At 42.6% G+C, this 27396-nt stretch overlaps 1 protein-coding gene across 3 annotated transcripts in view; it reads right to left on the bottom strand.

The window, feature by feature from the left end:
• palm2akap2 (PALM2 and AKAP2 fusion) overlaps nucleotides 1–22934 on the bottom strand; it is a 60933-nt gene extending 37999 nt beyond the window's left edge. The window contains exons 1-4 of one of the 3 annotated variants that reach the window (XM_028417505.1): nucleotides 22919–22934; nucleotides 22547–22598; nucleotides 8686–8766; nucleotides 5120–5241 (exon numbers count right to left, since the gene is read on the bottom strand). In XM_028417505.1, the coding sequence (XP_028273306.1) occupies nucleotides 5120–5241; nucleotides 8686–8766; nucleotides 22547–22597 (254 nt within the window). In that variant the 5' untranslated portion in view covers nucleotide 22598; nucleotides 22919–22934. The other 2 variants (XM_028417504.1, XM_028417503.1) reach the window with 2 other exon arrangements.
• Nucleotides 22935–27396: the final 4462 nt, after the last annotated feature.

Raw genomic sequence — 27396 nt, 5'->3', positions numbered from 1 at the left:
ATTTAATGTGCCAGCGGCAAGGAAACACTCCTCAGAGAGTCAAAGTAGGCACCATATTGGATACGTTACACAAATTCTGTTTTATTCTATGTTAAACAATTTTTATTTTATGTCACGCAGTAAAACATTGCCACTGAGTGTTTCTGCTAATCACAGATACACAGATCTTGATTCTAAACCTAAAATACACATCATATGAATAATTCCTCAGAGAGCAAAAAACAAAAACAAATTATATCATTATCAAGACACTAAGCTTGCGCAGTTTGAGGAGCTTTTAGTGTCTGTACGCCAAACAATAACTGCAGAGAGCAATAACCACTTATCAGATCAACATCCATCACTTTACTGGTGCATTTCTGCAACGTCATGATTATACTACGCTGTTTTAGCTGGCTTTCATTCAGATGTTAGCAGACTTGTTGTCATAAAGACACAGCTTGGGAAATGTCTTTGGTATTTACAGGGTTTGGGATTGCCCTCTCCAGGAAACCACTTCAGAAAGATGAACTAATACATGGATGGATACATGGCAATAGACAGAGGCTGGGTGGATCCAGACATATTTGACTTTGGGATCTTTGTGACTGCAGCTTGGCAGCAAATACTTAGCTGTTTGACTTAAATGTGGCTTCTTTATATAACATACCTAAAACATATATCCCTAAAACATTAAACACTATCTCAAATATAATTTTTTCATCATGTCTTAGCACCAGATGAATATGCATAATCTCCACATAACAAACTCCTTATTGACCTTCTGTTGGTGTTGTTTTGTGTGGTCCTCACATGTAATTTGAACACTGCGTGCCTGTACAGCAGAATGCAGTTAGCCCGTGCTTATTTCATGTTTTTCCACATTTAAATTAAAATGCACTACAAGAAGGTAAGAGGTATGTGCAATGTACCGTGGAATTTAAGTAATGGGAGTGCTCTAAAGATGGTTTGAGTCCAGTGTAAAGAAGAAGCTATGCAATTGGACGGCAGTGTTCTGTCAGTTGAGATTCTTTATCACATAGCTCTGGTCCTGCTCACAGGAAGGAGTTGAAGAGCCGTACAGCCAGAAGAACAAATGACTTCCTCAGTCTGTCTGTGGAGCAGGCCAGGGACAACAGTCTGTCACTGAAGAAGCTCCTCTGCCTGATGGTGGGCTGGTTGAGTAGTTGAATTGGCTCTGTCCCTTCCTGTAGAGCAGGAGTCTCAAACTTGCGGCCCAAGGGCCACTTGAGGCCCACGGGCTGAGATTTTGAAGTCAACCACTATCTCCTTGGTCTTGGTGACGTTGAGCTGCAGAATGTTAGACCTGCACCATTCCACCCACTTTCTCCTGATAGGCAAACTGCATGAATCGAGTGCATGTTGGACTTGTGGTCTGAGGTGGTGTAGCAGCTGTCCAGGTGAATAGACTTCTTGACATGTTAGGGTGACTAGGCCTGAAGTCGGAAGATGCAGGATGTTTTCCAGTGCACTGGGACCCTCCCTAGCTGCATGCTCAGGTTGTAGATGTGCTGTAGGGGTCACTCAGCTCCCAGATGCAATATTGACTACTGCAGACTAAGGCAGTCTGAACGTGATGCTGTGATGACTGTAGCTGTAGGAACATCTACAATGACTTTGCACATGCATTGCATAAGCTGCATTATATCTGACATTGTATGAGCTCCTCCAAATATGATCATTAGGACAGTTGTGTATGCTTACTTTGACTGTATAAAGATAGACAGCATGGCAGCTCCTCCAAGGTAAGGCCAAAACAGGTCATTTGACCCCTGGTAGCTGGCGATAGTATAGCTCATAAACCCCACCTCCCCTATGTAAATGAATTGTACATGGACCCAACTGAGTATTTCTGAAATATTTTTTCCCCGGCAATAAGTTATGACTTGTGAGCCAACTTATATCACAATGATCTCTGTGTTTTCAAGATGCTCATGTTTTGCAAAAAAGACAGCTGCCGGCATGGTAGTTGACAGGAATCAGCAAAAGGGATCATATATCCCCGATCTTAGCTTCTCTTCACTAGCTGCTGGTAAATTTCAGAATTGACTGTAAAATTCTCCTTCTTACATATAAGGCTCTACATCAGGGGTCTCAAACTCAACTCACCCGGGGGGCCGCTAGGGGTAGAGTCTGGGTGAGGCTGGGCCGCATTAAGGCTGCATTAAAAAAAAAAGGGTTTCAAATATTCTAAAAAAGTACAACTGGTCCAATCGCCTCAATCTTTATTAATAACAGGTCAGAATAGGAATGCAAATTAATGATTAATTCATTAATCGTTAGTTGAATGACCTTATCGATCGATTAACAATTAATTGATAAGCAGCGATTCTCCTGGGCCTGAATTTCCCTCAGTTTCACTAAGACTAAAAGCTAAATATTGTTTACTAAATAAACCGCATGTCATATTCCTTAATGAGTGACTTGTCTGTCATTGTCTGTACTGTATCCCAATGGCTGTACCATTGGGATACATTAAACAACACTGACATTTGGGGCCAAGCCGGACAGACAGCAGTGCTGCAGACAGAGAGACAGAGGACTGTAGCCTGATGCTGGACTGAGAGTCTGATGCTGGACTGAGAGTCTGATGCTGGACTGAGAGTTTGATGCTGGACTGAGAGTCTGATGCTGGACTGAGAGTCTGATGCTGGACTGAGAGTTTGATGCTGGACTGAGAGTCTGATGCTGAACTGAGAGTTTGATGCTGGACTGAGAGTCTGATGCTGGACTGAGAGTTTGATGCTGAACTGAGAGTTTGATGCTGGACTGAGAGTCTGATGCTGGACTGAGAGTCTGATGCTGGACTGAGAGTCTGATGCTGGACTGAGAGTCTGATGCTGAACTGAGAGTTTGATGCTGCGCGCTGTGTTTTTATAACGTCCATCCATGATGTTAAGTCCATAAATAAGTCCGTCCTTCAGTGACAGGCTGATTAACGGTAAACTAAAGTAAGAATACTGCTACTGTCAGCTGGTTTATGAGTTAAATACAGGGTAAAAAGTGGGAATGATTATTTTTCATCCATATTTATCATCCATTCAGCCTCTCTTCACTCTCTGCCCACAGCCTGGACCATCACACAGGTATCAAAATCACTAGTTGCTCAAAGTGTTGCACATTACAACCTTTATGCTGCTAATTAAAATCTGAAAGCACTATCACTGCTAACAAAGAATTATATTGATGTATAAAATGCAGTCCTCTTGTAGTACAGTGAAATATTTTTGTTTTGTCTGAATAAGCAAGGACATGTGTTTGCTCCAGTACAATTGTGGTGCTCTAGCTTACATGCCTTATGTTAGTTTAATTTAAAAAATATAGACAATGGGGAATTTATTTTTCATACCATTTAGCATCATATTATCCATTTTGCGACCTGTCATGTTAGTTTTCTGTAATGTTTGTGCATGTTTGTTCCTCTCTTTCTCCTTCATCCTCTCTGTCCTGTCTCCCTCTTCTCCTCTCTCTCTTCTTCATCCTCTCTGTCCTGTCTCCCTCTTCTTCTCCTCTCTCTCTCCTTCATCCTCTCTGTCCTGTCTCCCTCTTCTCCTCTCTCTCTCTCCTTCATCCTCTCTGTCCTGTCTCCCTCTTCTTCTCCTCTCTCTCTCCTTCATCCTCTCTGTCCTGTCTCCCTCTTCTTCTTCTCCTCCTCTACCCGGCTGACTGTCAGCAGGAAGATTCAAACAAACACCGTCAACATACCAGCATGGCTAGGCTGCTGATAACTTTTCAACAGACAGCATGTCGCTTGACAGTTTTCAATGCGTGCTCTCTGTCCGTGGGTGCACCTGTGTGTGCGTGTGTGTGTGTCAGGGGGCGAGCATGCAGAGACAGAAACGACACTCCGAGCAGAACTGAGGCTGCCACTCCTCAAAAAAAAATCCCAAACTAAATATCAGAGAAATATTGATGGAGCAATTAATAATAAAAATAAAACGCACAGGGCAAGCCTCAGCAAATAAGTGTGTGTGAGAAAAACGCAAGAAAAACACTAAACTTTGATGTGGGGGGCCACAAAAGTTTGAGACCCCTGCTCTACATGGACTAGCTCCACTATATCTACAGGATATAATAGTCCCATTGTAACCACTTGTAGTACCTAGAATTCATAAAAGTAGAATGGGAGGACGAGCCTATAGCTATCAGGCACCGCTACTATGGAACCAGTTGCCAGACACTTACTGACTAACAACCAGTCAGTAAGTGTCTGGCAGACTGGCTTTACCTCTTGACCTCTACTGTCTCTGGCTCTAACATGTTGTCTTTTCAATGTCACTCGTAGGTCTCTAAAGAGCTGTTTTAATTCTGTGTCGGAGGTCGCACTCATAATTACACATAATTTTAAGTCGTAACATATATAAAATGAGTGAGTCATAAAAAACACACACTCCCTGTTAGTTATTCCTTATGTATATGCACAGTGGCCCTGGAGATGCTTGTGTCTGGCACCCTCTAGTGAACAATTTTAAATAAAGCTGTGAAGACAGAATTAACACAATGGAACTGCTATTGTCACAACTTATCCTGAGGTAACACCATGCTGCATTATAAATAAAGTGGAGAAAGGGTTATACTGAGTGCTGATCATTTGACGCTATAAATAAAGGTTATACCTTTCCTTCCACACTATTGTTTGTGCTCTCTTTTCATTCTCTATGCATACTTTCCATTACTGTTACTTTCCTGCCAGAGACAGACAAAGCAAAGAGACAGACAAAGCTAAGACATTATCATCATCATGTATACATACATGATGCCTCTAAGATAAGGAATTTGTGTGTTTATAAAATGTGAATTGAGAGTGTATATGAGCAGCAATATCTGCTGGAACAAAGTTTCTTGTCGACTGAGCTAGGTAAGCTTGGCCTCATGTGCCTTGAAGGCTAAAGGAAATCTATAGCCGTACCTAGAGCAACAGCAGTGAGTAAGTTGTGGAAACAGTGTAACAGGAATTGGAAGCAGGGCAAGCATGTAGGAGTACATGTTAGGCTAACCACTAGCCAAGATAATTCATTCATTCATTGATATTCTGGTCGGACATGTCTTCTTACTCTCACAGAAAATTTGAGATGGTGCTGTGTTTTTTCAATATGATCAGGTATAAAATCTGCAGTACCTGTGTATCATTTGTTCCATTCTCTTCCCTTGTTCTTCATCCTGTTCCAGCTGTTTCCGCCGAGCCTCTTCTTCCTCCATGCCCATTCCTTGAAGGAGCCATCTCTCACGCATAGCTTTGGACTGAGGAGGAACAAAAGATGTGTTAATGTAAGTGCTTTTAGTTTAGTTTGTTGTACTGTTGTTGTAATACTGTTTGAAATTTCAATCATACATATTATCCACATTACACAATTGTCACATGAATGCCAAAGAATTAGTGTTATGCATGAAGTCTCGACATATAAGAGCAGTCAAGATATGAGGTTTACATCGGCTAGAGTGATCTACTAATCCTAATCTAAAACCATATTAGAATGTGTTTCAGTCAAAATTGATATTTTTAAATGTTAAAAAAGTAACATAAAGTAAAATAAACTAAGGCAAAGCTACAATTTATATTGCCATGCACAATATATTGCTATTAATGTGTACACAGATTACCGTACTAAGTGTTTAATTTGTGCTGCAGATTATTTATTTATTATTAATAGATAATTCGCAACACACAGTATGTTTAACAAACTTTGCCTTGTGTCTCTTTATGACATTTTTTATAGACACTTTAAAACTTTTTATCCTCTTTAGGATAAACTAGGACAACTTTGACTTGTATATCTGGATCTGGTCCGGATAGTGCTAGAAATTTTAGACAATGCATAAAAGGGTTTTATATCGATAAATTTAAGTGTCCATAAAGTTCTCTGTGAGAAATTACATCAGAGGGTCTGCAAAGAAGATTAACTTGACTGTTGTGTGTTGTGACGGATCTTTAGAGGTGCTCATCATCTAAATTGACCAATAGACCCTGCATCTGTGTCTGTGAGCTGTAGCCACTGTTCTGCCACTTAAGTGCGAATTGTACATGGTATATTCCAAATGTGGTGTGGTATTTGTTTTCTTTCTGTAGCATAGATTATATGTTACATTTGATGAGGGTGCCTTTTTTATTACATTAAACTAGAGGCTGTCCAAAGATGTATTTATAGAGTGAAGTCATAAGTATCACAGCAATGGACCTTTCTGCTTAAATAGACTTGTCTAATGTTGATAAGATGGTAATCTAGACTGTTTAGCATCATCCATTGACAAAAGGATAATTTTGTCTTTAACCTCTATTTCTGTCTTTCTGTACTAAGAATTGATCCCAGAAACATCTGAACACTCAAATACTGACTACAGTCACTTTAGCCCGGTGTTTACTCTAGACACAAATCTAGATTAGGCCTCAGTTTAATTCTTAAAATTTTGTGTGATTCATGGTGTAATCTTCTATGTATCTTTGTGAAGCCTCTAGTAGCTCCATCCCCATCTCTCCCCCCACCTCTGTTTATTATACCACAACTACTTGGTTGTGGACTTGAAATTGAGAAGCTGTGAAAACATTGCTTCACCTTTGGCTGTTTATTGTCAAACTGTTGCTCGGCAGTAGGCCATAGTGCTGACAAATACAGTAAATCCTTACAGATACAGAAACACACAGGGGACTGCAGAAATAATTCCAAAGCATTTTCCACCTGTAGTCAGACTGTGGCAGCTGTGCTGTTTGTTTGTGTCTGGGTGTGTGACTGCTGCACATTCACACAGCTAAACTAACATTATAATATTATGTGTGATCATGTAGTCTGGAACCTGACGTCTCCAAAACTGTACAGTGACGTTTCTATTATCGACAAAGCAAAAGTCCTCTGAGAGCCCGCCTGCTGTCTGTTCTCTATTGTGCTGCTTGCCAGACATTCCATGTTAAGCACTGATGTAGTAGGGTAGAAGGTTTTTTACAATATAGGCTATTCTGTACTGAGGAAACCCAGCTTTTACAGAAAATGTTGTCTAAGAAAACGTTCAATTTCTGCTCTGAAATCTTAACAGTGTTTATGGTCCCAGGCTCAGATCAACACCTCTATTCTAAGAGGCTTGAATCGCACAGGCCAGAGGTTCTTATCAAATCTCTGGGCTCCAGCTTCCATTTCCTCTCCCAAGCCTCTGTGTCTCTGGAGAGTTCACTATAAAGCCTGCTTCATGATGCCGGACTGTGCGGCACTCAGAGGTAATGGCCATTAAATGGGGCTGTGTTGCTGATTACATCTGGAGTTCATGCCTGCTGGGATTGTATACAAAACACAGAGCAGTACTGTGTATTTGCAGATCAGTTGGGGACTGATTCTTTAGACAGAGAAGAGATTTAGATAAGGGTGCTTTTAAATCAGTATCTGATGTTTTTTGTTCCTGTGTTTTGGGAGAGCTTCGTGTGCCATTCATGTGTGGAAGGGTATTTGCCAGAAAACAATGCAGTTTCATTAAAATAATAATAAAATATATACACCTGTACTTAGCCCATCATCATTTTACTATGTTAAAGTACACATAAACAGCTTAAAATGCATAGACACGAGATGTAAAATGTGTCAAAAGAGGCATGCTATTTATGCACAATCTCATGACTGTAATGGCATGTTGTTGAATCTGATTCCACACAGGGACCTACAGATTGACAGCCTGGAAACATGATGCCTTTTGGCAGTTGGATTTAAACTGTAGAAGTCTGTCTCCTGAGAGACATCAAATCCAACCTTCATTAATAGCGACATTGACTCGATTGATTGAGTGTAATAGCATTATCACAAAGTGCAGGTGCATGTTCTCTTTCATCCCCGTTTCTATAAGTGGGTGTTAAATGCTGGATCAAACTCATAAATAACACATTCATCATGCCAAGTGTGTTTTAATTGTTCTAATTAGTGAATAGTATGTATTGCAAATATTAAAAATGGCTGCCATAGATATTTATAACATAACCACAGCTATTTCCTTAAAATATTATTATTATTCTTTTAAAGATAATAACTTATTTTAATTTAACTCTAAAATGACCTTGAACCAGCACTTAGGCTACCTAAAGAATTTAACATTGCTTTATGTTTTATCTCTGCAATATTTAGTGAAGCTCTACATGAAGCAGTAAATTTAAGTAAAACATTTGGTTATTCATTATTATGATCTTTATTGAATAGAAAGATACTATAGTTCTCTATGACTTTGAAAACTAATTTAGGCAAGGCAAAGCAAGGCAAGGTTTATTTATATAGCCCCATTCATCCACAAGGCAAGTGCTTTACATAGGATGAAATCACAGCATAATAACATTTTAAAACATTAAATTAGGAAGGAAATTAAAATCATAAAAAGAATAAAATCATACAAAACATAAAATTAAGTGAGAACAATGTATGAGAAGAGTGCAGTTAGAGAATAGAATAGAGAAAGCTGCAGTAAATAAGAGTTTTATCAAACCAGATGAATTGTGATCCTGTCATACTTTTCTGGCATGTGACAAGTATTTATAGGCCTAGACTGCAGAAATAAGTGCCAAAAATAGAGGCTATGTGTTCAGAGTAAGTTGGGAACATACTAAATGATAAATTGTGGCTGGGTCACTCACTTGGTAGCTGTTAACAGTATTGATTATTACAATGGAACCTACTTTTTCTACATAATTAAGCACTCACTTACACACACACACACACCAACCTTGACATGTTGTAGCTGTAGCACCAGGTCTTCCAGCTGGGTTCGTTTGTCTTCTATTTCAGTTTGCCGTTTCCGCCTCTCCTGCAAGACATAAAACATGAAATAAAGCAAGTCAAATATATTTTATAAAGCAAGGAAACAAATTAAAATACTTCGATGTTCCTATACTGTTGTATACAACATGTCTAAAGAAGCACTAAAAGAAGCTCACTAGGAACAGAAAAAGCAGCACTCAAAACTAAATTAAATCAAAGAACTATTTTTTATGACTGGCAGTCTCTGGGCTTATTTAACTTAACCATAAAGGCCAATTATCACACTTGTACTTCTACCCACTCTTGAAAAAGCTAGTAGTAGATAATCATGGTTGTTATTCAAGGTGTCAGTGATGTCAGAGAGTTTAATAATTTTTTGCAATATGCCTATGAAGACTCTCAGTCCTCACGGTCATTTTCATTCAGAAGGTTGAAGCAAGGCGTCTGGACTTGTAGAGTTTTCTTGAAGATGTTTCTCTGCTCCTCCAAGCAGCTTCATCAGTTCTAACTGTTTGGTGGGGAAACATGGTTTATATGTGGTGGAGGACCTCAGTGGGTGGGTCTGTGTGAAACTCACAAACAATAGCTCTAAATGTCTCCACCTGTGTTGGACTGTGTCAGGTGTGTCTAATGACTGGCTAGAATTCCTGTGTCACATGTGTCCAGCCAGAACAATACACCTGTCATGACCTGGTGTTTATTTATGGTTTTGTTTTCCTTGTTTTGGGTTTTTAGTTTAATCTGTGTTTAGTTGTTGTTATTTTCCTGTAGTTCTAGTGTTTGTTTCCTTGGGTTTGTGTTTTGTGTTTCTAGTTGTCTAGTCTTGTTTTGTGTTTCTAGTTGTCTAGTCTCGTTTTGTGTTTCTAGTTGTCTAGTTGTCTAGTCTTGTTTTGTGTTTCTAGTTGTCTAGTCTTGTTTTGTGTTTCTAGTTGTCTAGTCTTGTTTTGTGTTTCTAGTTGTCTAGTTGTCTAGTCTTGTTTTGTGTTTCCTGTTTTACTTTGGTAGTCCTGTCCTCCCTGTGTATTGTCTTGAGTTTTGCTTCCTGTGTTTTCCCTCCTGGTTGATTACCAGCCCTGCCCTCATGTGTGTCACCTGTGCCTCGTTGTCTTCCCTGGTCCCCTTGTATATAGTCTGTGTCTTCCCCTTTGTCCTTGCTAGTTCGTCTCGTCTGGTGTAGGGTTTGTTTGTTTCATGTCTCGTCCATGCCATGCCATGCCATGCCTAGATCCTCGCCTACCATGCCATGTATTTCTGCCTGACCTCGGGGTGCTCCAGGTAGTTGCCTTGCTCTTGTTGTTTTGCTCCTGCCCTGTAGTTTTTCCACGCCAGTGTGATTTTGTGTTGCTACTTTTGTACTTTACCTTTTGACCACAACAAGTGTGATTTTTAGTTTGTTTTGTTTGCCCTCCTGGCTTTAAATAAAAGACTGCTTTTGAACATTTAAACCGCTCTGCGTCCTGCAACTGTGTCCTCTCCTCACACAAACCCTGACAGTACGAACTAGCCACTATGGACACAGCAGGCACAGAAGCAGTTAAACCGGCTGCCTTTAGCCGCGGCCCAGAGTTCGCCCCGTACGAGCTGGTGATCCTCTGGAGCCAGGCCAACCAGCTGAGGAGGAAGCTCCAAGCTGAGCTCGACCTGGTGGATCACCTGCCCTCACCTCCCGCGGACAGGAGGGAGGTGAGGGGGTTGGTGGATCACAGGATCTCGCTCCTGCAACAGCTGGGGGAGTTGTGGAACCTGAAGGAGCAACTCAGAGCCCAGATGGACTTAGCTCTGAGCGCTAACCCGTGGCTCCACCTCCATTATGCCCGGGCGTTCGAGGACATGGAGGAGTTCCAGGCTCCTGTGGCCCCCATGCTGCCCCCCTGGTTTCCCCGCCCAGTCCTCGACTCTGCCCCAACTCCTGAGGGCGGGCTCCAGATGACGTCATCCCTTCCGGTGCCGCCAGAGGGCGGGCTCCAGATGTCGTCATCCCTTCCGGTGCCGCCAGAGGGCGGGCTCCAGATGTCGTCATCCCTTCCGGTGCCGCCAGAGGGCGGGCTCCAGATGTCGTCATCCCTTCCGGTGCCGCCAGAGGGCGGGCTCCAGATGTCGTCATCCCTTCCGGTGCCGCCAGAGGGCGGGCTCCAGATGTCGTCATCCCTTCCGGTGCCGCCAGAGGGCGGGCTCCAGATGACGCCATCCTCTCCGGTGCCGCCCAGGGGCGGGCTCCAGATGACGCCATCCTCTCCGGTGCCGCCCAGTGGCGGGCTCCAGATGACGCCATCCTCTCCGGTGCCGCCCAGTGGCGGGCTCCAGATGACGCCATCCTCTCCGGTGCCGCCCAGTGGCGGGCTCCAGACGGCGTCGCTCCTCCCGTCTCGGCCAGAGGGCGGGCTCCAGACGGCGTCGCTCCTCCCGTCTCGGCCAGAGGGCGGGCTCCAGACGACGCCACCTGCCCCAGAGACCTCCAGTGCCCCCCGCAGAGGACTTCCTGCCAAGACAGGGGTGGCAGAGACGCTGGAGGTCACCTGTCTGGATGCTGGGGGTGCATCCAGCCTTGACCCTGGAGGGTCATCAGATCTGGGTCCACGCCCTGACCCAGAAGGACTCTCAGCCCCAGCGACCGGTCCAGTCACTGGGGGGCCCCCAACTCTGGCCTCCAGCCCTGATCCTGAGGGGTCCCCAGCCTTTGGTTCTTGTCGGGACCCTGGAGGGCCCCCTGCTCTGGTTTCCTGTCGGGACCCTGGAGGGTCCCCTGCTTCGTCTTCGTCTCTGGTTTCCTGTCGGGACCCTGGAGGGTCCCCTGCTTCGTCCTCGTCTCTGGTTTCCTGTCGGGACCCTGGAGGGTCCCCCGCTTCGTCCTCGTCTCTGGCTACCTGTCGGGACCCTGGAGGGTCCCCCGCTCTGGTTTCGTCTCTGGCTTCCTGTCGGGACCCTGGAGGGTCCCCCGCTCTGGTTTCGTCTCTGGCTTCCTGTCGGGACCCTGGAGGGTCTTCTGCTTCGTCTTCGGCTCTGGCTTCCTGTCTGGACCCTGGAGGGTCTTCTGCTTCGTCTTCGGCTCTGGCTTCCTGTCTGGACCCTGGAGGGTCTTCTGCTTCGTCCTCGGCTCTGGCTTCCTGTCTGGACCCTGGAGGGTCTTCTGCGTCGTCTTCGGCACTGGTGTTCTGCCCGGACTCTGGAGGGTCCACTGCCTCGTCTTCGCTGGTGTTCTGCCCGGACCCTGGAGGGTCCGCGGCCTCGTCTTCGCTGGTGTTCTGCCCGGACCCTGGAGGGTCCGCGGCCTCGTCTTCGCTGGTGTTCTGCCCGGACCCTGGAGGGTCCGCGGCCTCGTCTTCGCTGGTGTTCTGCCCGGACCCTGGAGGGTCCGCGGCCTCGTCCTCGCTGGTGTTCTGCCCGGACCCCGGAGGGTCCGCTGCCTCGTCCTTGCTGGTGTTCTGCCCGGACCCCGGAGGGTCCGCAGCCTCGTCATCGCTGGTGGTCTTCCGCCCGGACCCCGGAGGGTCCGCGTCTCCATCGCTGGTGGTCTTCCGCCCGGACCCCGGAGGGTCCGCGTCTCCATCGCTGGTGGTCTTCCGCCCGGACCCCGGAGGGCCCGCGTTTCCATCGCTGGTGGTCTTCCGCCCGGACCCCGGAGGGTCCTCAGCCATGTCCATGCTGTGCTTCCGCCCGGACCCCGGAGGGTCCTCAGCCATGTCCATGCTGTGCTTCCGCCCGGACCCCGGAGGGTCCTCAGCCATGTCCATGCTGTGCTTCCGCCCGGACCCCGGAGGGTCCTCAGCCATGTCCATGCTGTGCTTCCGCCCGGACCCCGGAGGGTCCTCAGCCATGTCCATGCTGTGCTTCCGCCCGGACCCCGGAGGGTCCTCACCCCTGTCCATGCTGGGCTTTCGCCCGGACCCTGGAGGGTCCCTGTCCCCTCCATTTCTGACTCTGCCCCCCAAGCACCCCAGACTCTCGTTTTACGGGACCTTTGTCTCCGTTGCCCCTGTTGGCCCATGGCCGGGGCCTTCATGAACTCTGGGACTTTGAGTTATTTTGATTCATTTCTGAGACCTTGAACTCTAGCTCCCTGTGTTTTTATTTGGACCCTTGTTTTGTGTTTTTAGGAACGTCTGGGAGCCGTTCCTTGAAGGGGGGGTTCTGTCATGACCTGGTGTTTATTTATGGTTTTGTTTTCCTTGTTTTGGGTTTTTAGTTTAATCTGTGTTTAGTTGTTGTTATTTTCCTGTAGTTCTAGTGTTTTGTTTCCTTGGGTTTGTGTTTTGTGTTTCTAGTTGTCTAGTCTTGTTTTGTGTTTCTAGTTGTCTAGTCTCGTTTTGTGTTTCTAGTTGTCTAGTTGTCTAGTCTTGTTTTGTGTTTCTAGTTGTCTAGTCTTGTTTTGTGTTTCTAGTTGTCTAGTCTTGTTTTGTGTTTCTAGTTGTCTAGTTGTCTAGTCTTGTTTTGTGTTTCCTGTTTTACTTTGGTAGTCCTGTCCTCCCTGTGTATTGTCTTGAGTTTTGCTTCCTGTGTTTTCCCTCCTGGTTGATTACCAGCCCTGCCCTCATGTGTGTCACCTGTGCCTCGTTGTCTTCCCTGGTCCCCTTGTATATAGTCTGTGTCTTCCCCTTTGTCCTTGCTAGTTCGTCTCGTCTGGTGTAGGGTTTGTTTGTTTCATGTCTCGTCCATGCCATGCCATGCCATGCCTAGATCCTCGCCTACCATGCCATGTATTTCTGCCTGACCTCGGGGTGCTCCAGGTAGTTGCCTTGCTCTTGTTGTTTTGCTCCTGCCCTGTAGTTTTTCCACGCCAGTGTGATTTTGTGTTGCTACTTTTGTACTTTACCTTTTGACCACAACAAGTGTGATTTTTAGTTTGTTTTGTTTGCCCTCCTGGCTTTAAATAAAAGACTGCTTTTGAACATTTAAACCGCTCTGCGTCCTGCAACTGTGTCCTCTCCTCACACAAACCCTGACAACACCTCACCCTAACCTCATCTACCACAACCCCCCTGCTGTCTCATAGTCGTTAGCCAATCCCTAGTGAACAGTTAAGTGTTTTGAAGTGTGTTTTACCTGAAGTTGCAGTACAATGTATGTATGGAACCTCTCTTCTAGGTTGCCTACATACATTTAATTAATTAATTGTTTTAATGTTGATACAAGTTTTTTGCAAGACAAGACTTCTTCAGGACAATAAATGTTACATTAAGATTAATTTAAAGTTGATTAGAGACTTCAATGCACTATGCTATTTCAGTCAATTTAAACAGTCTGCCTGCTGAGTGATGACAGATTAACCACTTAACCATATACTTTGTAAACTGTACATATATTGAATGTCCCATTGAAAGTCTCATTCTGCAGACACCGTAGGGAATAATAAACAGCGCAGGGATGTGCAGAGACCTTTGGATGGGCGGGTGCTCAAAGTGAAAAAGGGGCACATGGACCATGAATTTGAAACACCATACAGAAACCCCCCGTACAATGTAACTGGTTAAATCGTAGCAACCCATATTCATAGAGGGGATACAGGAGGGGTGGAGGCACAGCCTATATCCACAAAGCCATAATTCAAGCTGTACATTTAGGATGTATAAAGATAATGTGTTAAGTTGAATTTAGAATCTGTAAAAATATTGGAAGAGGGGTGTGGTGGTCCTCGCCCAGAAAATTTTTTAAACAGATTAGAAACAGATTACTCAAAGCCTCCAAAAAAGCTGCAAAAAAGCTGCACAACAGGTAACTCACTCTCGCTTGCCCTATATGCCTTACCCTGGAGGGGTATGTTTGTGCACAGTGTGCACAAACACACCGGCGCTGCAGAACCTGCTCACCAGACCAGCAGTTTCCCCCCTCGGTGTCGCCACCAGCAGTGGCCGACCGTCTCCCAGCTTAGCAGCGCTCAGCTTCAGGGCAGGTCAGGGCAGAGAGGGCACGTGACCGACCAACAAAGATCTAAGTTATTATTATATCGGTCCATTTACTATTATTTTGGACTGCTGGGGGCTGAAGGGCATGAGAGACTGAATGCATCCTTATCTCCCATGTGTATAGACTGTGGGAGTGGAACAAGGATTTCTGGGACATTTCCTGTTGTTTAAATAAAACCATTGGGGAAAACCCCACTATACGAAAAAGCTATGGACCATGACTCAGACTTAGTAAATGAAAAGTGACACAGAACTAAATGAACCAGATAACTATAGAGATAAATGGGAAAAAATCTGAATCAACATGCAACTGGCATACTATTATCTACAAGTCTGCAGATCAGCAGTAAGTCATGGCTTGTAAGTTGCATTGTGCAGTTTTTTTCCAGAACCATCTAAGTGTCCTGTCAGCGCCCTAGTGGATAGGCCTAAAGCAATCTGAGCTTTAGCTATGGTAACAGTATGGTATTGCATCACTTCCTGTTTTGTCCTGCTTGTTCAACTGTTGGTGTTTGGTGCTCAGCTAGCCAGCAGCAGTTAGCCTGTACGAACAGGCCTTGCTTAGCAGGCTGGTTTAAATACTTTGTTCACATTTCTTCTTTACATACAAGGGTTAATCATGGTGTTCCACAGGGTTCAGTGCTCAGGCCGATCCTGTTCACCCTCTACATGCTCCCTCTATATATTTCAGAGATATGGCAGAAACTTTAATTGTTATGATGATGCCCAGCTTATTCTAGTTCTAGTACTTATTTATGAAGCCCGAAGAAACAGAGCCATTAGTCAGACTACAGGCATGTCTAAAGGACATAAAGGACAGGATGACCTCCAGTTTGTTACTATTGAACTCAGACAAAACTAAGGGCTACAACTATAGGCCTACGCTGGTAGCTATAGGTTATGGGACACAAACATGATCCCCCGAGCAGTTCCCCCACCTCCTCAACACCACCACCATCTTTATTCCCCCACCTCCTCTACTCTTCTTCCTCCTCCCTCCTCACTCTCAACAGGCTGACCTATGATCCATTATTTTACATCACTAACTGTGTGTCCAGTCTTTCTGGTAGTTTTCTGTTTCTCTCTTTCGCTTGTCAACATCAACAACCTCTCATGTTTGCTCTCTGTAATGTATGATGTTTGCTGCATGTTTGTTCCTCTCTGTCCTGTCTCCCTCTTCTTCTCCTCTCTCTCCTCTACCCGGCCGACTGTCAGCAGGAAGGTTCTTCCTTATGAGCCGGGTCCTGTTCAAAGTTTCTTCCTGTTAAAAGGGAATTTTTTCTTGCCACTGTTGCTCTTAAGTCTTGAGTCTCTGTGAAGCACTTTGAGACAATTTGGATTGTAAAAGGTGCTATATAAAATCAATGAAATTGAATTGAACTAAACTGAATTGAATTCTCTTCATTAGCATACAAGTCTAAGGTCCTCTCCTCTCTGGTCTTACAAGTCACATACCGAGTGAATCTAGGAAGTGTTTTGTCCGTGGAGACGTGGTTAAAATCACCTGAGATTACAATAAGGCACTCAGGTGTTCAGTCGGTTTGGCTATTCCTTTACCCGGCTGGCTATCAGTTCATTTCAAAGAAGGATGGTTCTCCTTTGTAAGTTATTTCCTGCTCAATGTTTCTTTCTGTTAAAAGGGCGTTTGTTCTTGCCATTGTCTGAAATTGAATTGAATTGAACTGTTCAGCAGCTGAATTTGATGCATCTGCAAAAGAGGATCAGCACCTCCAAATGTAAAGCCATGGCTCTTCTAGGAAAAGTAGTGCCTGATCACTCTAGGTAAAGTGTAAGAATCCTGTCCCAGGTGGATGAGTTTAAATATCTTGGGGGTTTGTTTACAAGTGATCACAAATAGGATAGGAAGATCCACCACAGGGTGTTATAATGAACTGGGCCACAATAGAAAAGAGGGAGGTGAACCTAAAAGCTACAAATTTATGTTGGTCTAAATCCTTATCATCATGAATTCTGAGTAATGTCTAAAAGAATTTACATTTGGCAGAAATGAGTTTTCTGTGTAAGGTGGCTGAGCATACTACAAAGTAGATGGCTGCTTCTTCACATTAAGCCAGTTGAGGTGGTTCAGGCATTTGATTAGCCCATCGCTAGGCAGAGATTACAAGGGAGGAATTACATCTTTTGGCTGGCCTGGGACCAGTTGGGGATCCCTCAAGAGAAGAAATAGAATGCTGCTGCAGACACAGAGGTCTTGGAGTCTCTGCTCCCCATGCTACTACAGTCATTACTACTTGAACCTTTCTGCAAACCACAGATATGCACACTCTCAACGCAATGTTTCAGAGCCTTAACATTTTTCCAGACAGTAAAAAATCATGTCATATCAACATGTCAACGCTGTAAACTGCCAGGGTGCGCTTTGAGGAGCTTTAAGCGTTTTTGCACGACTCCAATAATTGCATGCAATGACAACCCTTTAACCAGATAAGGACTTATCACTTTGTTTAATGTAAATATTACTTTATTTAAGCTGACTTTCATTCAAAAGGACTCATTTCTATAGCTCTTATAATGGTGGCTGCCTGGAACAGGTTTGTTTTGTTTCATTTTGTTTTGTTTGTCATACAGGTCAATTGCAAGTGCAATAAGTGAAATCATTTTTGGATGGAGGGCTCAGGATTGCCCTTTGTGATCAAACCACTTCAGACTGATACATGAATGGACAGATGACATTTGTGGTGAAGGAAGGTGGCTGGGTAACCCAGAAATTTTGCCAACTAAAGCCTAGGAAAAGTTGGGTTACAAAGACTGTCTTTGCATCACATGATCACTCACACTCACTCCCACCACCACCTCCCTCACTCCAATCATAATGGCGTCATGATGGGGTCCAAGCCCCAAACACATTTCCAGTGCTTGTACAAATAGAAATATAGAATCGGCTTTTGTTCAGTCATATAGGGTTTCTTCTGATTTAACTTAAATTATGCTTCTGTGTTTGCAATAAGACAACATGTGTTCTAGTAGGAGGAGCCCACTTTTTTGTTAGAATGTGCACACACAGCATCACCAGCTAAAAACAGGAATTTGTACTTAACATTAGTACTTTGTACATTTTTTTCTCTTACTGTCTTTCTTTCTCTCTCTCCGCAAATACACACAGACACATGTACACATACACACAGTCACACACACAACATAGCAGTCTACACAGCAGCAGTTCCCATGGTTTTATGAAGTACAGTTAGAGGGAGCTGCAGTAGGGAGTATGGTGACCAGATGTCAGGACCTATTCAGGACATGTGATCAAGGGATGGGCAACACATATGCACGCACACAGCTAAATACACACAGATGAATTGAAGACAGACTGGATGCCATTTGGTTGTACTCTACTTACACAAAAGTACAACATAATTAGTACATTAGTATTACATTATAGTATCCCATGAGTAGATTCAGCAACTGTGGATATACCAACATCAATATATCAATGTAACAATAACTTTTCATTGACTACAAGGATCTCTTACAGGAGCAATGGATGAATCAATAAGAACAGATGAAGTGATTTATATAGTTAAACTGACAGACTCCAAGTCCTGCTTTGTTCACTGTTTCTCCCCACATCCTCCTCCAGACAAAAATATGTTGACATTCTTGGTGACACTCATGACTTTCCACACTCTGAGTTTGGCCCAATTTGGCTCAAATCTCTAATACAGAATCACTTTACCCACTAATGTTGACTCCACCCAGGAAGAAATTGATGTTTAATATTTAAAATCAATTCTTGTGGACCAAATACATACATCTAGTTCTAAAGATGCAATCAAAACATCCATTGTCTGTGTATTTTTTAGTAAATTTAAGCTCAGAAGGGTGAAAGTTCAGAAATCTAAAGCATAATTCTATTGCTTGAATACATCCACACGTCTTATTTAAGAAAAAAAGCAGTAGATGTTAAGAAACAAGGAGGTCTGCAGGGAATTGCAAACATCCTGCAGTAGGTTTGCCTCCAGTGGGGCAGAACAAAATCCACATTAAAAATTATAAATGTTCTATTGTCTTTTAATGTAATAAAAAAATAAAATAATAAAAATAAATCATCACAATTTGGACAGAGAAACCCTTGCTTTCCATTGATTTCTGCACAAGTACCACGCCTCATGCTTTCAGGATTAGAAGGACATCATTATAACGTGACGAAAACAGTACTGGATTTAAAGTGCTGCTAATGTGGACTTAGTAAACAGAAGTGGAATCAAGATCAAATGGATCAACATTCTGTACATGCCGACACACCCAGTAGAGAAATGTCACAGTGAAGATCATCTTCCATTCAGTGAGTAGCCATACCTGTAAACTTAGAGAACAGAGACTGAAATGGACCTGTGCTTTAAATATCATGGGTGTGATGCTGTGTAGACTGCTGGAAGGATTGTGGGATAATATGAGCCCAGTAAAGGCCTACATTTAGCCAGAAATTATTATATAATTAGTTAATCAAACAAAATTGATTGGTAATAGCATGAAGTCACAATTTGCACCAAACTATTCATTAATTGGTGAGTTCTGCAGTGAACCGAATGCTAACCTGCTGACTACTTAGCAGCTGGTGTCAATAAATGCAAACTTAGCACATTGCTAAAATGCCCTGCATGCTGTTGTCATGAGATGGCAGCAGGTGGTGACTATCCTCATCATGTCCATCGGAGAAGACATATATGCCTTAAACTCTCATGGCTGTGGACACACTCAACATGATTCCATTTAATTCTCCTGTCTTTTATATGAATTTAAATGCAATGCTTCTAACATCATGTTCTTGTCATTAAAAGACTTTTTTAGTTACTGTGACTAAAATTGCCTTTCCATTGTTTATTATCCAGTTAAACTCAAAGCACTGCAGTGTGTCCACTAGAGCAGCATTTCAACCTCTCATGTCTCAAGTCCATGTAAACTCTAACCTGACTTAAACACACAAAGGCATGTACACACTCAAACACACATACTAGAATGTCCAGTAGGTCCAGGACAGCTGGTGCTAATTTTAGATGGCATGTCGTGCCTGCCATGCTCCAGACGCACTGCAAACCCAGCACACCCCACCCACTCTACTTTTTAAAAATTACTTTGACCCAAACACACTCCCCTCTCACAAAGCCCATAAAGCAGACCTCCTCAATCCACTTATCCACTCTGCCAAATATTCCAAAAATGATTCAGAAATTTAGGATAACTATATGCACAAAAACAGGGTCTGAAACACATGCATTGATGGATTGTTGTGCTCCTGTTCTCTTTGGGTATTTTGTATTGTTTATCAATAGTAATAATTCATAATTATATAGCACATATATATATTATAATTATTAATGTGTTTTCCAACTTTAGTGCACTGGAGAACCGTGACAATTCATATTTTATGTGGCTTTCAGCATCAAGAAGCTGCCAGTAGTATGTAAACTGAAACAACAAACAACTACAGGCAGCCCAGCCCCCCATTTAGTGCAGCTCATTACCTCCCTGACTCAGTGCTGCATGCAACAATTGCAAATCTCAGTGTATGCCAGTGTCTAGCTCATATCTTTCCCTTACCTTCCTCTGTTAAACCTCTCTAAGTACATCCAGAAGACTGTCCAAAACTACCAGATTCACACACACCTCAACTAAAGAGAGCAAACTGTAGTACAATAATTCATAATGGCACATTAGTCCTGCAGGGTTGTTGATTTTATACTCATGAGAGACAGGAATTCTGATTTGCATGAAGATTTAGGATTTTTTTCCCTATCTAACACTCTTGGTTTTAACAGCTGTTAATTCTTCACTTCCTCTCCTCTCAACGAGCCCAAAGAAGACACTGAACTTTTGTATATGTATTTTGCACTTGAAATGATCAAGAATCACCACTGACTGGCTGATCTTCAAACCACATGCAACACTGGTGAACACTGCATTTAAAAAAAAGAAAAAAAAAGCTTTTATGGAAAGTTTTTTAGGAACTCTTACAGGCCTGTGCTCCAGCCGACTGCTCTAATTACAAGGTAATGATACACCAGTTGCAGGAGTAGATTTAACAACATGACATTGCAAATGTTTCTTAATCTGACCAATTAGCAACACTGGAAACCGACTGACTCTAGGCACTCAGACTATGGGAATCTTTGTTTGAATGTAGCCAACAAGTGAGATAATTAACAGTTAGATTAAATGCTGCATTTAATGCTTTATACAAAAACAAACAACATAACAGTTATTACATGGTTCTTATAATATATTATATTATATATGACATTTTTATGCATCATTTTTTATGTCATATTCACAATTAAAACTTGTGTTTGGTGTTTTCATTTTTGCACTTTCCGTCAGACATAGATTTGTGTGATTCCAGAGATCACTGCCATCATACTATCCTTACTGTCTCCCTCCAGCAGAGCATCAGGGGCATTAGTGCCATACAAACTCATAAGCCACACACAATGCAGACCTGTCTCTATGGTAAATGAACATTATAATGACAGCTGTCTGTATCTGACAGTGATGTTTATGGACCAGTTCAACAGATAACACAAGTTGGTGCCATATTCCATGCAAATCAAAATGAGCTTTACTATAAGCAATTATGTCTGCTCAAATGCAGTAGTTACTGTTCTTTGTTTTCAGGGGATCCCTCTAGTTTGGTTAAATTGTAAGTGGTCTGTTTGTATATATCGCTTTTCTACTAACCCAAAGGTACTCAAATTTCACATATACCATTTCAAGCACACACACACATTCACACATCAATGGTGCAACTGGGAACAACTTAGTGTTAAGTGTCTTGCCCAAGGACACATCGACATGTAACCGGGATGGAGGTTCAAACTGCCAACCTCATTGTTAGTGGGCCAATGCACCACCACCTGAGCCACAACCTACAGACACTGATGGTGCTGACAATAAAAACCTCAGTGTGAAGTATTAAAGAAATGCTTAGTGACGCTGCCATTGCAAACACTCACAGGGAGCCCCTCCAACCAATGTCCATCACCATTATGTTACAAATAATGTGACACCAAGAACAAATCTTTCCATTTTTCTTGGCTTTTTGCATACTTGCCAAGGTGCAAGTGAGTGGAGTCAGGTGGGGCACCTTAGGAAGAACTACTACTACTAGTACTGTCCTTGCAAAGTGCCTAGGGCCCCTCACAGTTGTCTTCCTTGCCTGCCTTTACTTCTCCATACTAAAATTTCATACATACTGCTTTTGAATGCTCAACCTGCTTATGAAAAGATATGAATTATGATTCGACTAAGTAAAGAGCATTCTTTGTAGTAAAATTAGGGGTGGCTTGTAAAATATATGCTTGGTTTTTGTTTTCTTTGCACCATACTGGTATTTATTTACATAATGAGTAACTTTGTGCAAGGAAAGTAAGAAGTCAGAGGCAGGATGTTTTTTTATCCATACAGAAATAGTTACGGCTGCCATGTTTCAACATGGCTAAAATAGTTTCTCCATCTGCTGCTGCTGCTGTGCCTGAATGTGTGTGTATGTGCACGTGTGTGTGTTCCTGTGCCTCTTCTGTGTATCTGAAGTGTCTAGAGTATGCTGTGGTTCCTTGCTGGCGCCAAAGTTAGTCCCAGGCAGTGAACAAAGTCTGTCCCAGGCAGTTAACAACATATATTGTAAATACAGTTTCCCAACACATGAAAAAAGGCATGAATAAAGATCGAAGTTGACAGAAAGAAAAACACAGCAGCAAATTATGGAACAAAAAAAACACTTTGCTTTATGTGAGGAAAATGGGTGTCATAAGGTAAAAATGTCATGTTTTGGGGTGTCCAAAACATTAAGCATTTTTACTTTAAATACAATCAGGGCTGAAGCTTTGGCTGAGAATCTAAATGTTATAGCAATGATGATTTCACAGACAGAAGGTCAAAGAAACTGAAGTTTCAAACACACTGACTTACCGCCAAGGCCTGCAGCCTCTCTTTGTGGAGCAGAGCCTCCTCACACGACATCCTGAGGGGGCAAGCAGGGGGAGAAAGGGGGGGTTGAAAGGAGAACAAGAGGTGAGATCTAAAAAGTCAGGGAGCTGCAGTCCCTCAGTGAGCAGTAGAAAAATAGACCACACATACAGGAGGGGGAGTAAAGGAGAGAGAGAAGAGAGGGAGGAGAAGTATCCAGACGACGTCCTTCCTCAGCAATAATCCAAACAGAAAGAGGGCAGACAGTTGGAGAAGGAGCTGGCGTTAAGAGGAAGCAAGGATCTTTCACTCACTGGCCATGTGCCTCACACTCTACTGCCTACTACTTGCATTTTGTCTCTTTTTATCACCCACCTATTCCTTTTCTCATTCTCTCTCTCCTCCCATTTGTCCCCTCCTTCCCTCCCTCCCTCCCTTCCTCTCTGTTTTAGGCATGAACCATGTGTGATTAAACAGCTGGGAGGAGCAGCTGAGAGAGGGAAGGGAAAGGGAAGAAAGAAGCGTAGGCATGCTATGTATAAAAAGTAGGAGAGACAGAGGTATGAGTGGGAGAAAGCGGGAGGGCAGAATAAAATTGCAGAAGTTAGGAAAAGGGAAGCGGAGGGTTAATTTCTCATACCTGAAAGATAGTAGGTTAAGGTTCTCAGGAAGGACAGTGGAATCAGGGACAGTATAGCTGAACAGTGAATGGATGTAGTATAACTTATCACAGTCTGTTTTAGTTTTATGTCAACATATATCTATTTTTACTTGCTATTTAGACCAGTCTTTCCCTTAAACATTGTTAGAAATGTGTGGTGCTAATTAAATATTTTTTATTATTATGGCTTTGTGTCTGTGAGACTGCAGACAATGTTCCATTATTACTATAACAGGTAACTTCTTGATCTACACACATCTACAGTGGGTAGGAAGTGCAACTGACAGACATTGTGCTAAATCTTTTAACACATGTGCCAAGTGCCGTTGTGTTTTTAGTGAAGCAGTTGGCTGAAGTGGCCTGTAGTTTGTCCACAGTTTGTGTTTTCTAATCCAATCACAGAGACTAGACAAAACAGAAATGTTGGAACTTGGAAGGGAAAATTGGTACTGTGCACAAAATAATAATTTTAAAACTAGGGTAGCAAAAGTTGTACCACATTTCCCACTGTCTATGTTAAGGAACTGATGACAGGATTAAATGTCAGACTGGCTTTACAAATAGTCTATTAGTCGTGTTGTTGCTCATTGTTTTTTTACAAAAAAAAGTTTACTGTGTTATGTACTTCATTTCCAAGGAGAGAGAGAGTTGTTCACAATAACACACATAGCACTATAGAGCAGTAAGCGTCATAAAGACAGAATGCATTGATAGAGACCAAACTAGGAACAAATCTGCACAGTGCATGTGCACTGCCCCCAGACAAGTAGCTGAGTCTTACACATACACATTTATTCCTGTCTAAACAATGTCAGTAAAGGGTACAATACAGACACACACACACACACACACACCTGCCTTGCATGTCTTATTCATTCCCTTTCCCTCTTTCTTCCTTCACCTTACTTTCTTTCTCCTTCTGTCCCTATGATCACTTTCCATTCTTTAAACTCATCTTCCACCTATCAATTTCTTCATTCTCTTTTTCATCTCATGTCCTCCTTTTTCTCTTTCTTCCTCCATCCATCCCTGAACAAGTCGGCGTCCTTATAAGGAGAAACTACAGCACTGGCTGGCTCTTCAGGGAATACAGAAGCATGTAACACACACCCAGAGAGAGAGAGAGAGAGAGAAACACAGCAGCCACTCACTGTAAAAGTAAAAAAACTAAAAACTAAAATAACTGCAGCGGGAGACAATGTGTCATGTAAAGCCACTGGGCAGCTGTGAAGTTTTTAGATTTACACAGATTGAAACATTAAACGTTCTAAGGGTTTTTGATGTACACTGTTGCCAATAAAGTTGGAATATATGTCACTGTGATTTATTCTTGATAGATAAAGTGTATATCTTCTCAAAAGATAAAACTTTTTCCAAACATATCACCATGAAAATTCAAATAGTAATAAAAACAGGACTGTGTCTAAAACAATTCCAACTTTATAGGTAACAGTGTTTTAGAGAGAAACTTGAGTCACACTTGCTTGGACATTACTTGGGTTAACAAGGTCTGCACCAGGTGCTGGGGGTACCAGACCAATCTGATGAGAAGTGGGCCACTGCAACAAGAGCTAGACATGCATGGAGAGGGTCTGAGAAAAGAATAAACAACCCCAGTGATTTGGATTTAGACTAACATTCAAGCAACAGCTACTATTTATATCCTGATTTACAACAGTTTCTTTGTTACCTGGTCACTATGATATTACACAATTTCAATTCCTGATTCATCCATCATTTCACTTCTTTATCAGATCTTCCATCTTATACTAATACTAATTGTTTTCTCCATACTGTCCTTTTAACTTTCCATCTCCCTTCTGCCCTACGTGCTTGCGTCTGCCTTGCTGGTTGGTGCCTGTTGGAGACAACGACATCATTGTTTGTCTGCATTGCCACAGGGATAAGATGACCTCACTGCACAGCAAGCACAGGCCAGCCCCGCCTCTATGTTCCCCCTTCCTCCATCCCAGCTCAGAGGTAATGGCCTCCAGATGTGGCAGAACAGCCAGAAGAACACACACACACACACACACACACACACACACACACACACTCAAACACACACATCCAAACATGTAAAGTAGGAGGCAGAGGCAATGAGCAAATATGGGCAAAGAAAGTCAGAAAGTTAGTCGGAGAAACTGTGCATTTGTGCATGTGTGTTTATGCTGTGTTGAACTTTGTTCTACGGAGTTCATTTTTACATACAATTTTTTGTACACTAAGCCACTAAATTATGATGTAGATTGAATTATTGCGTGTGTATGTGTGTGTGTGTGTGTGAGAGAGAGAGTGAGACAGACAGACAGAAAGGAAAGAGGAAAGCAGTGGAGGAGTAAGGGAACTACCAAAAGCTGTGTATGGACTGCCAGACCTTGATCTCGTTCATTTATTTACATCACTAAAGGAGACTGAGATATATGGACAGGCAGTGCATCACACTGCCATCTGCAATAATATACTTTAAATAAGTATACAATGGGTAATTCTGTATTTTTCCAAATTAAAAATACATAATTTGATTAGTGCTAACAAAAATCAAATGTTAACAGTTAAAATGACTATAATTCCCTGTTAATATAAACAATATCTCCTCTACCATTAGTATCCCTTTGTACGCATCAAATAGAATTAAAGAACAGGCCATCTGCCGTTGTGATGTCTGTGCTCAACCAGACCACAAATTGGGTGTATCAGTCTATCAGTTAGTGATTGCTAATATATTTATGCACACTAAGTGAACAGGCAGTGGATCATTCACACTATTTATAGAGTCCAATCAGATGAAAGATGCCTTCACATGCTTGATTAAAACATTATTTATTATTATTATATATTATTATTATATAGCCAGCAAGTTAAACATGACAGAAAATTATACAACAGAATTTCAAAGAGCGATGGAATATGTCTGTATGAAAACACACTAAAATCTTAATTCTGACATTATATAAAGCAGGGGTTCTCAAATTTTGATAGCTGAGGGCCAATTTATGAACCCGACACTGGACTGAGGGCCGCCAATTAAAAAAAATGAAAAAAGAAAAAAAAATACACGTGTATTAAATTTAATGACCCAGTTGCTTCAGTTTACATTTGTTGGTCTGTATCCAGTAATGTGCAATAAACACATATGGGGAAACATTGTTATGCACAAAAATCCCCGGGGATTAGAGCTGGGCTGTATGACCAAAATTCTAGATCACGGTATTTTTATATTATTATAACGGTTTCCAGTATTTGACAGTATTTTCTCTCCTCATGCATGACGTGTTGATTGATTGTGAGAAGAATTACTGCAGAGTGGTTACCCTGTTCCAGGTCATGAAGAGAATTGTACAAAAAAAAATCCACATTAGTATTTCATGTAATACAGCAGGGCTGTGGGTTATTATTTAATATCCAGTAGTATCGTGATTACTTGAGGGTTTTTCCACAATTACGATTAAAGAACGCTCATTTTTTTGTTTTAAAAATAATTATAAATAATTGGGGAGGGGGGGGGTAGTTAAATTATACTCAGCTTCACGCGTGGCTTCGAGTGAACGCAGACTAGATGAAGGAGGCGGAGTGACGTGACAGAAGCCTGTTAAATACTCCACGAGGACAGAGAAATCTGTTCGTTTTCCTGAGGTGGCAGAAATAAGAGCAAGATCCGTTTGGACCGGACTTTTCATACTTCATGAAAAACAGTGTGCAGAACTGCTCATACGGAGCGCACGCAGCGCCACACACACATACAGGTTTTGCCGCTGTTTCGCTGCTAATCGTCGGCAGAAGCAGCAGTTCAGGTGAACATATATGAAGCGGAGATATTTGGGGAAAGAGGCAAAGCCATGAAATACCAAACAGTAGCAACATCGTCCTGCTCCTGTCAAACATGGTTGTTCACCTCTTTTAACCGCTGCTTCTGCTGCTGTTTAGGGTCTCCAAAAGTCTCCAAAACCTGTTTGTGTGTGCGCGATGTGCGCTAAGAGCCGTGTGAAGAGTTTTACACACGTTCCTGCTTCAGAACGTCCCCTGTCCATTCTCACCGACAACTCCACTAATACCTGAGCTCTGCTCCATGCGTGAGCAGCGGTGCAGCAATGAAAAACGTCCCCCGTGAAACAATTTACTACCGCGCTGAGTTCCGGACATTTTAGGTCATTTAAAATTCACATCATAACACAAATTCACATAATTCATT

This window comes from Parambassis ranga, chromosome 12 (assembly GCF_900634625.1).
Source record: "Parambassis ranga chromosome 12, fParRan2.1, whole genome shotgun sequence".
In the NCBI taxonomy this organism is placed as follows: domain Eukaryota; kingdom Metazoa; phylum Chordata; class Actinopteri; family Ambassidae; genus Parambassis; species Parambassis ranga.
Note: the sequence above shows the minus strand (reverse complement) of the source record. Positions and strands in the feature narration are given on the sequence as shown.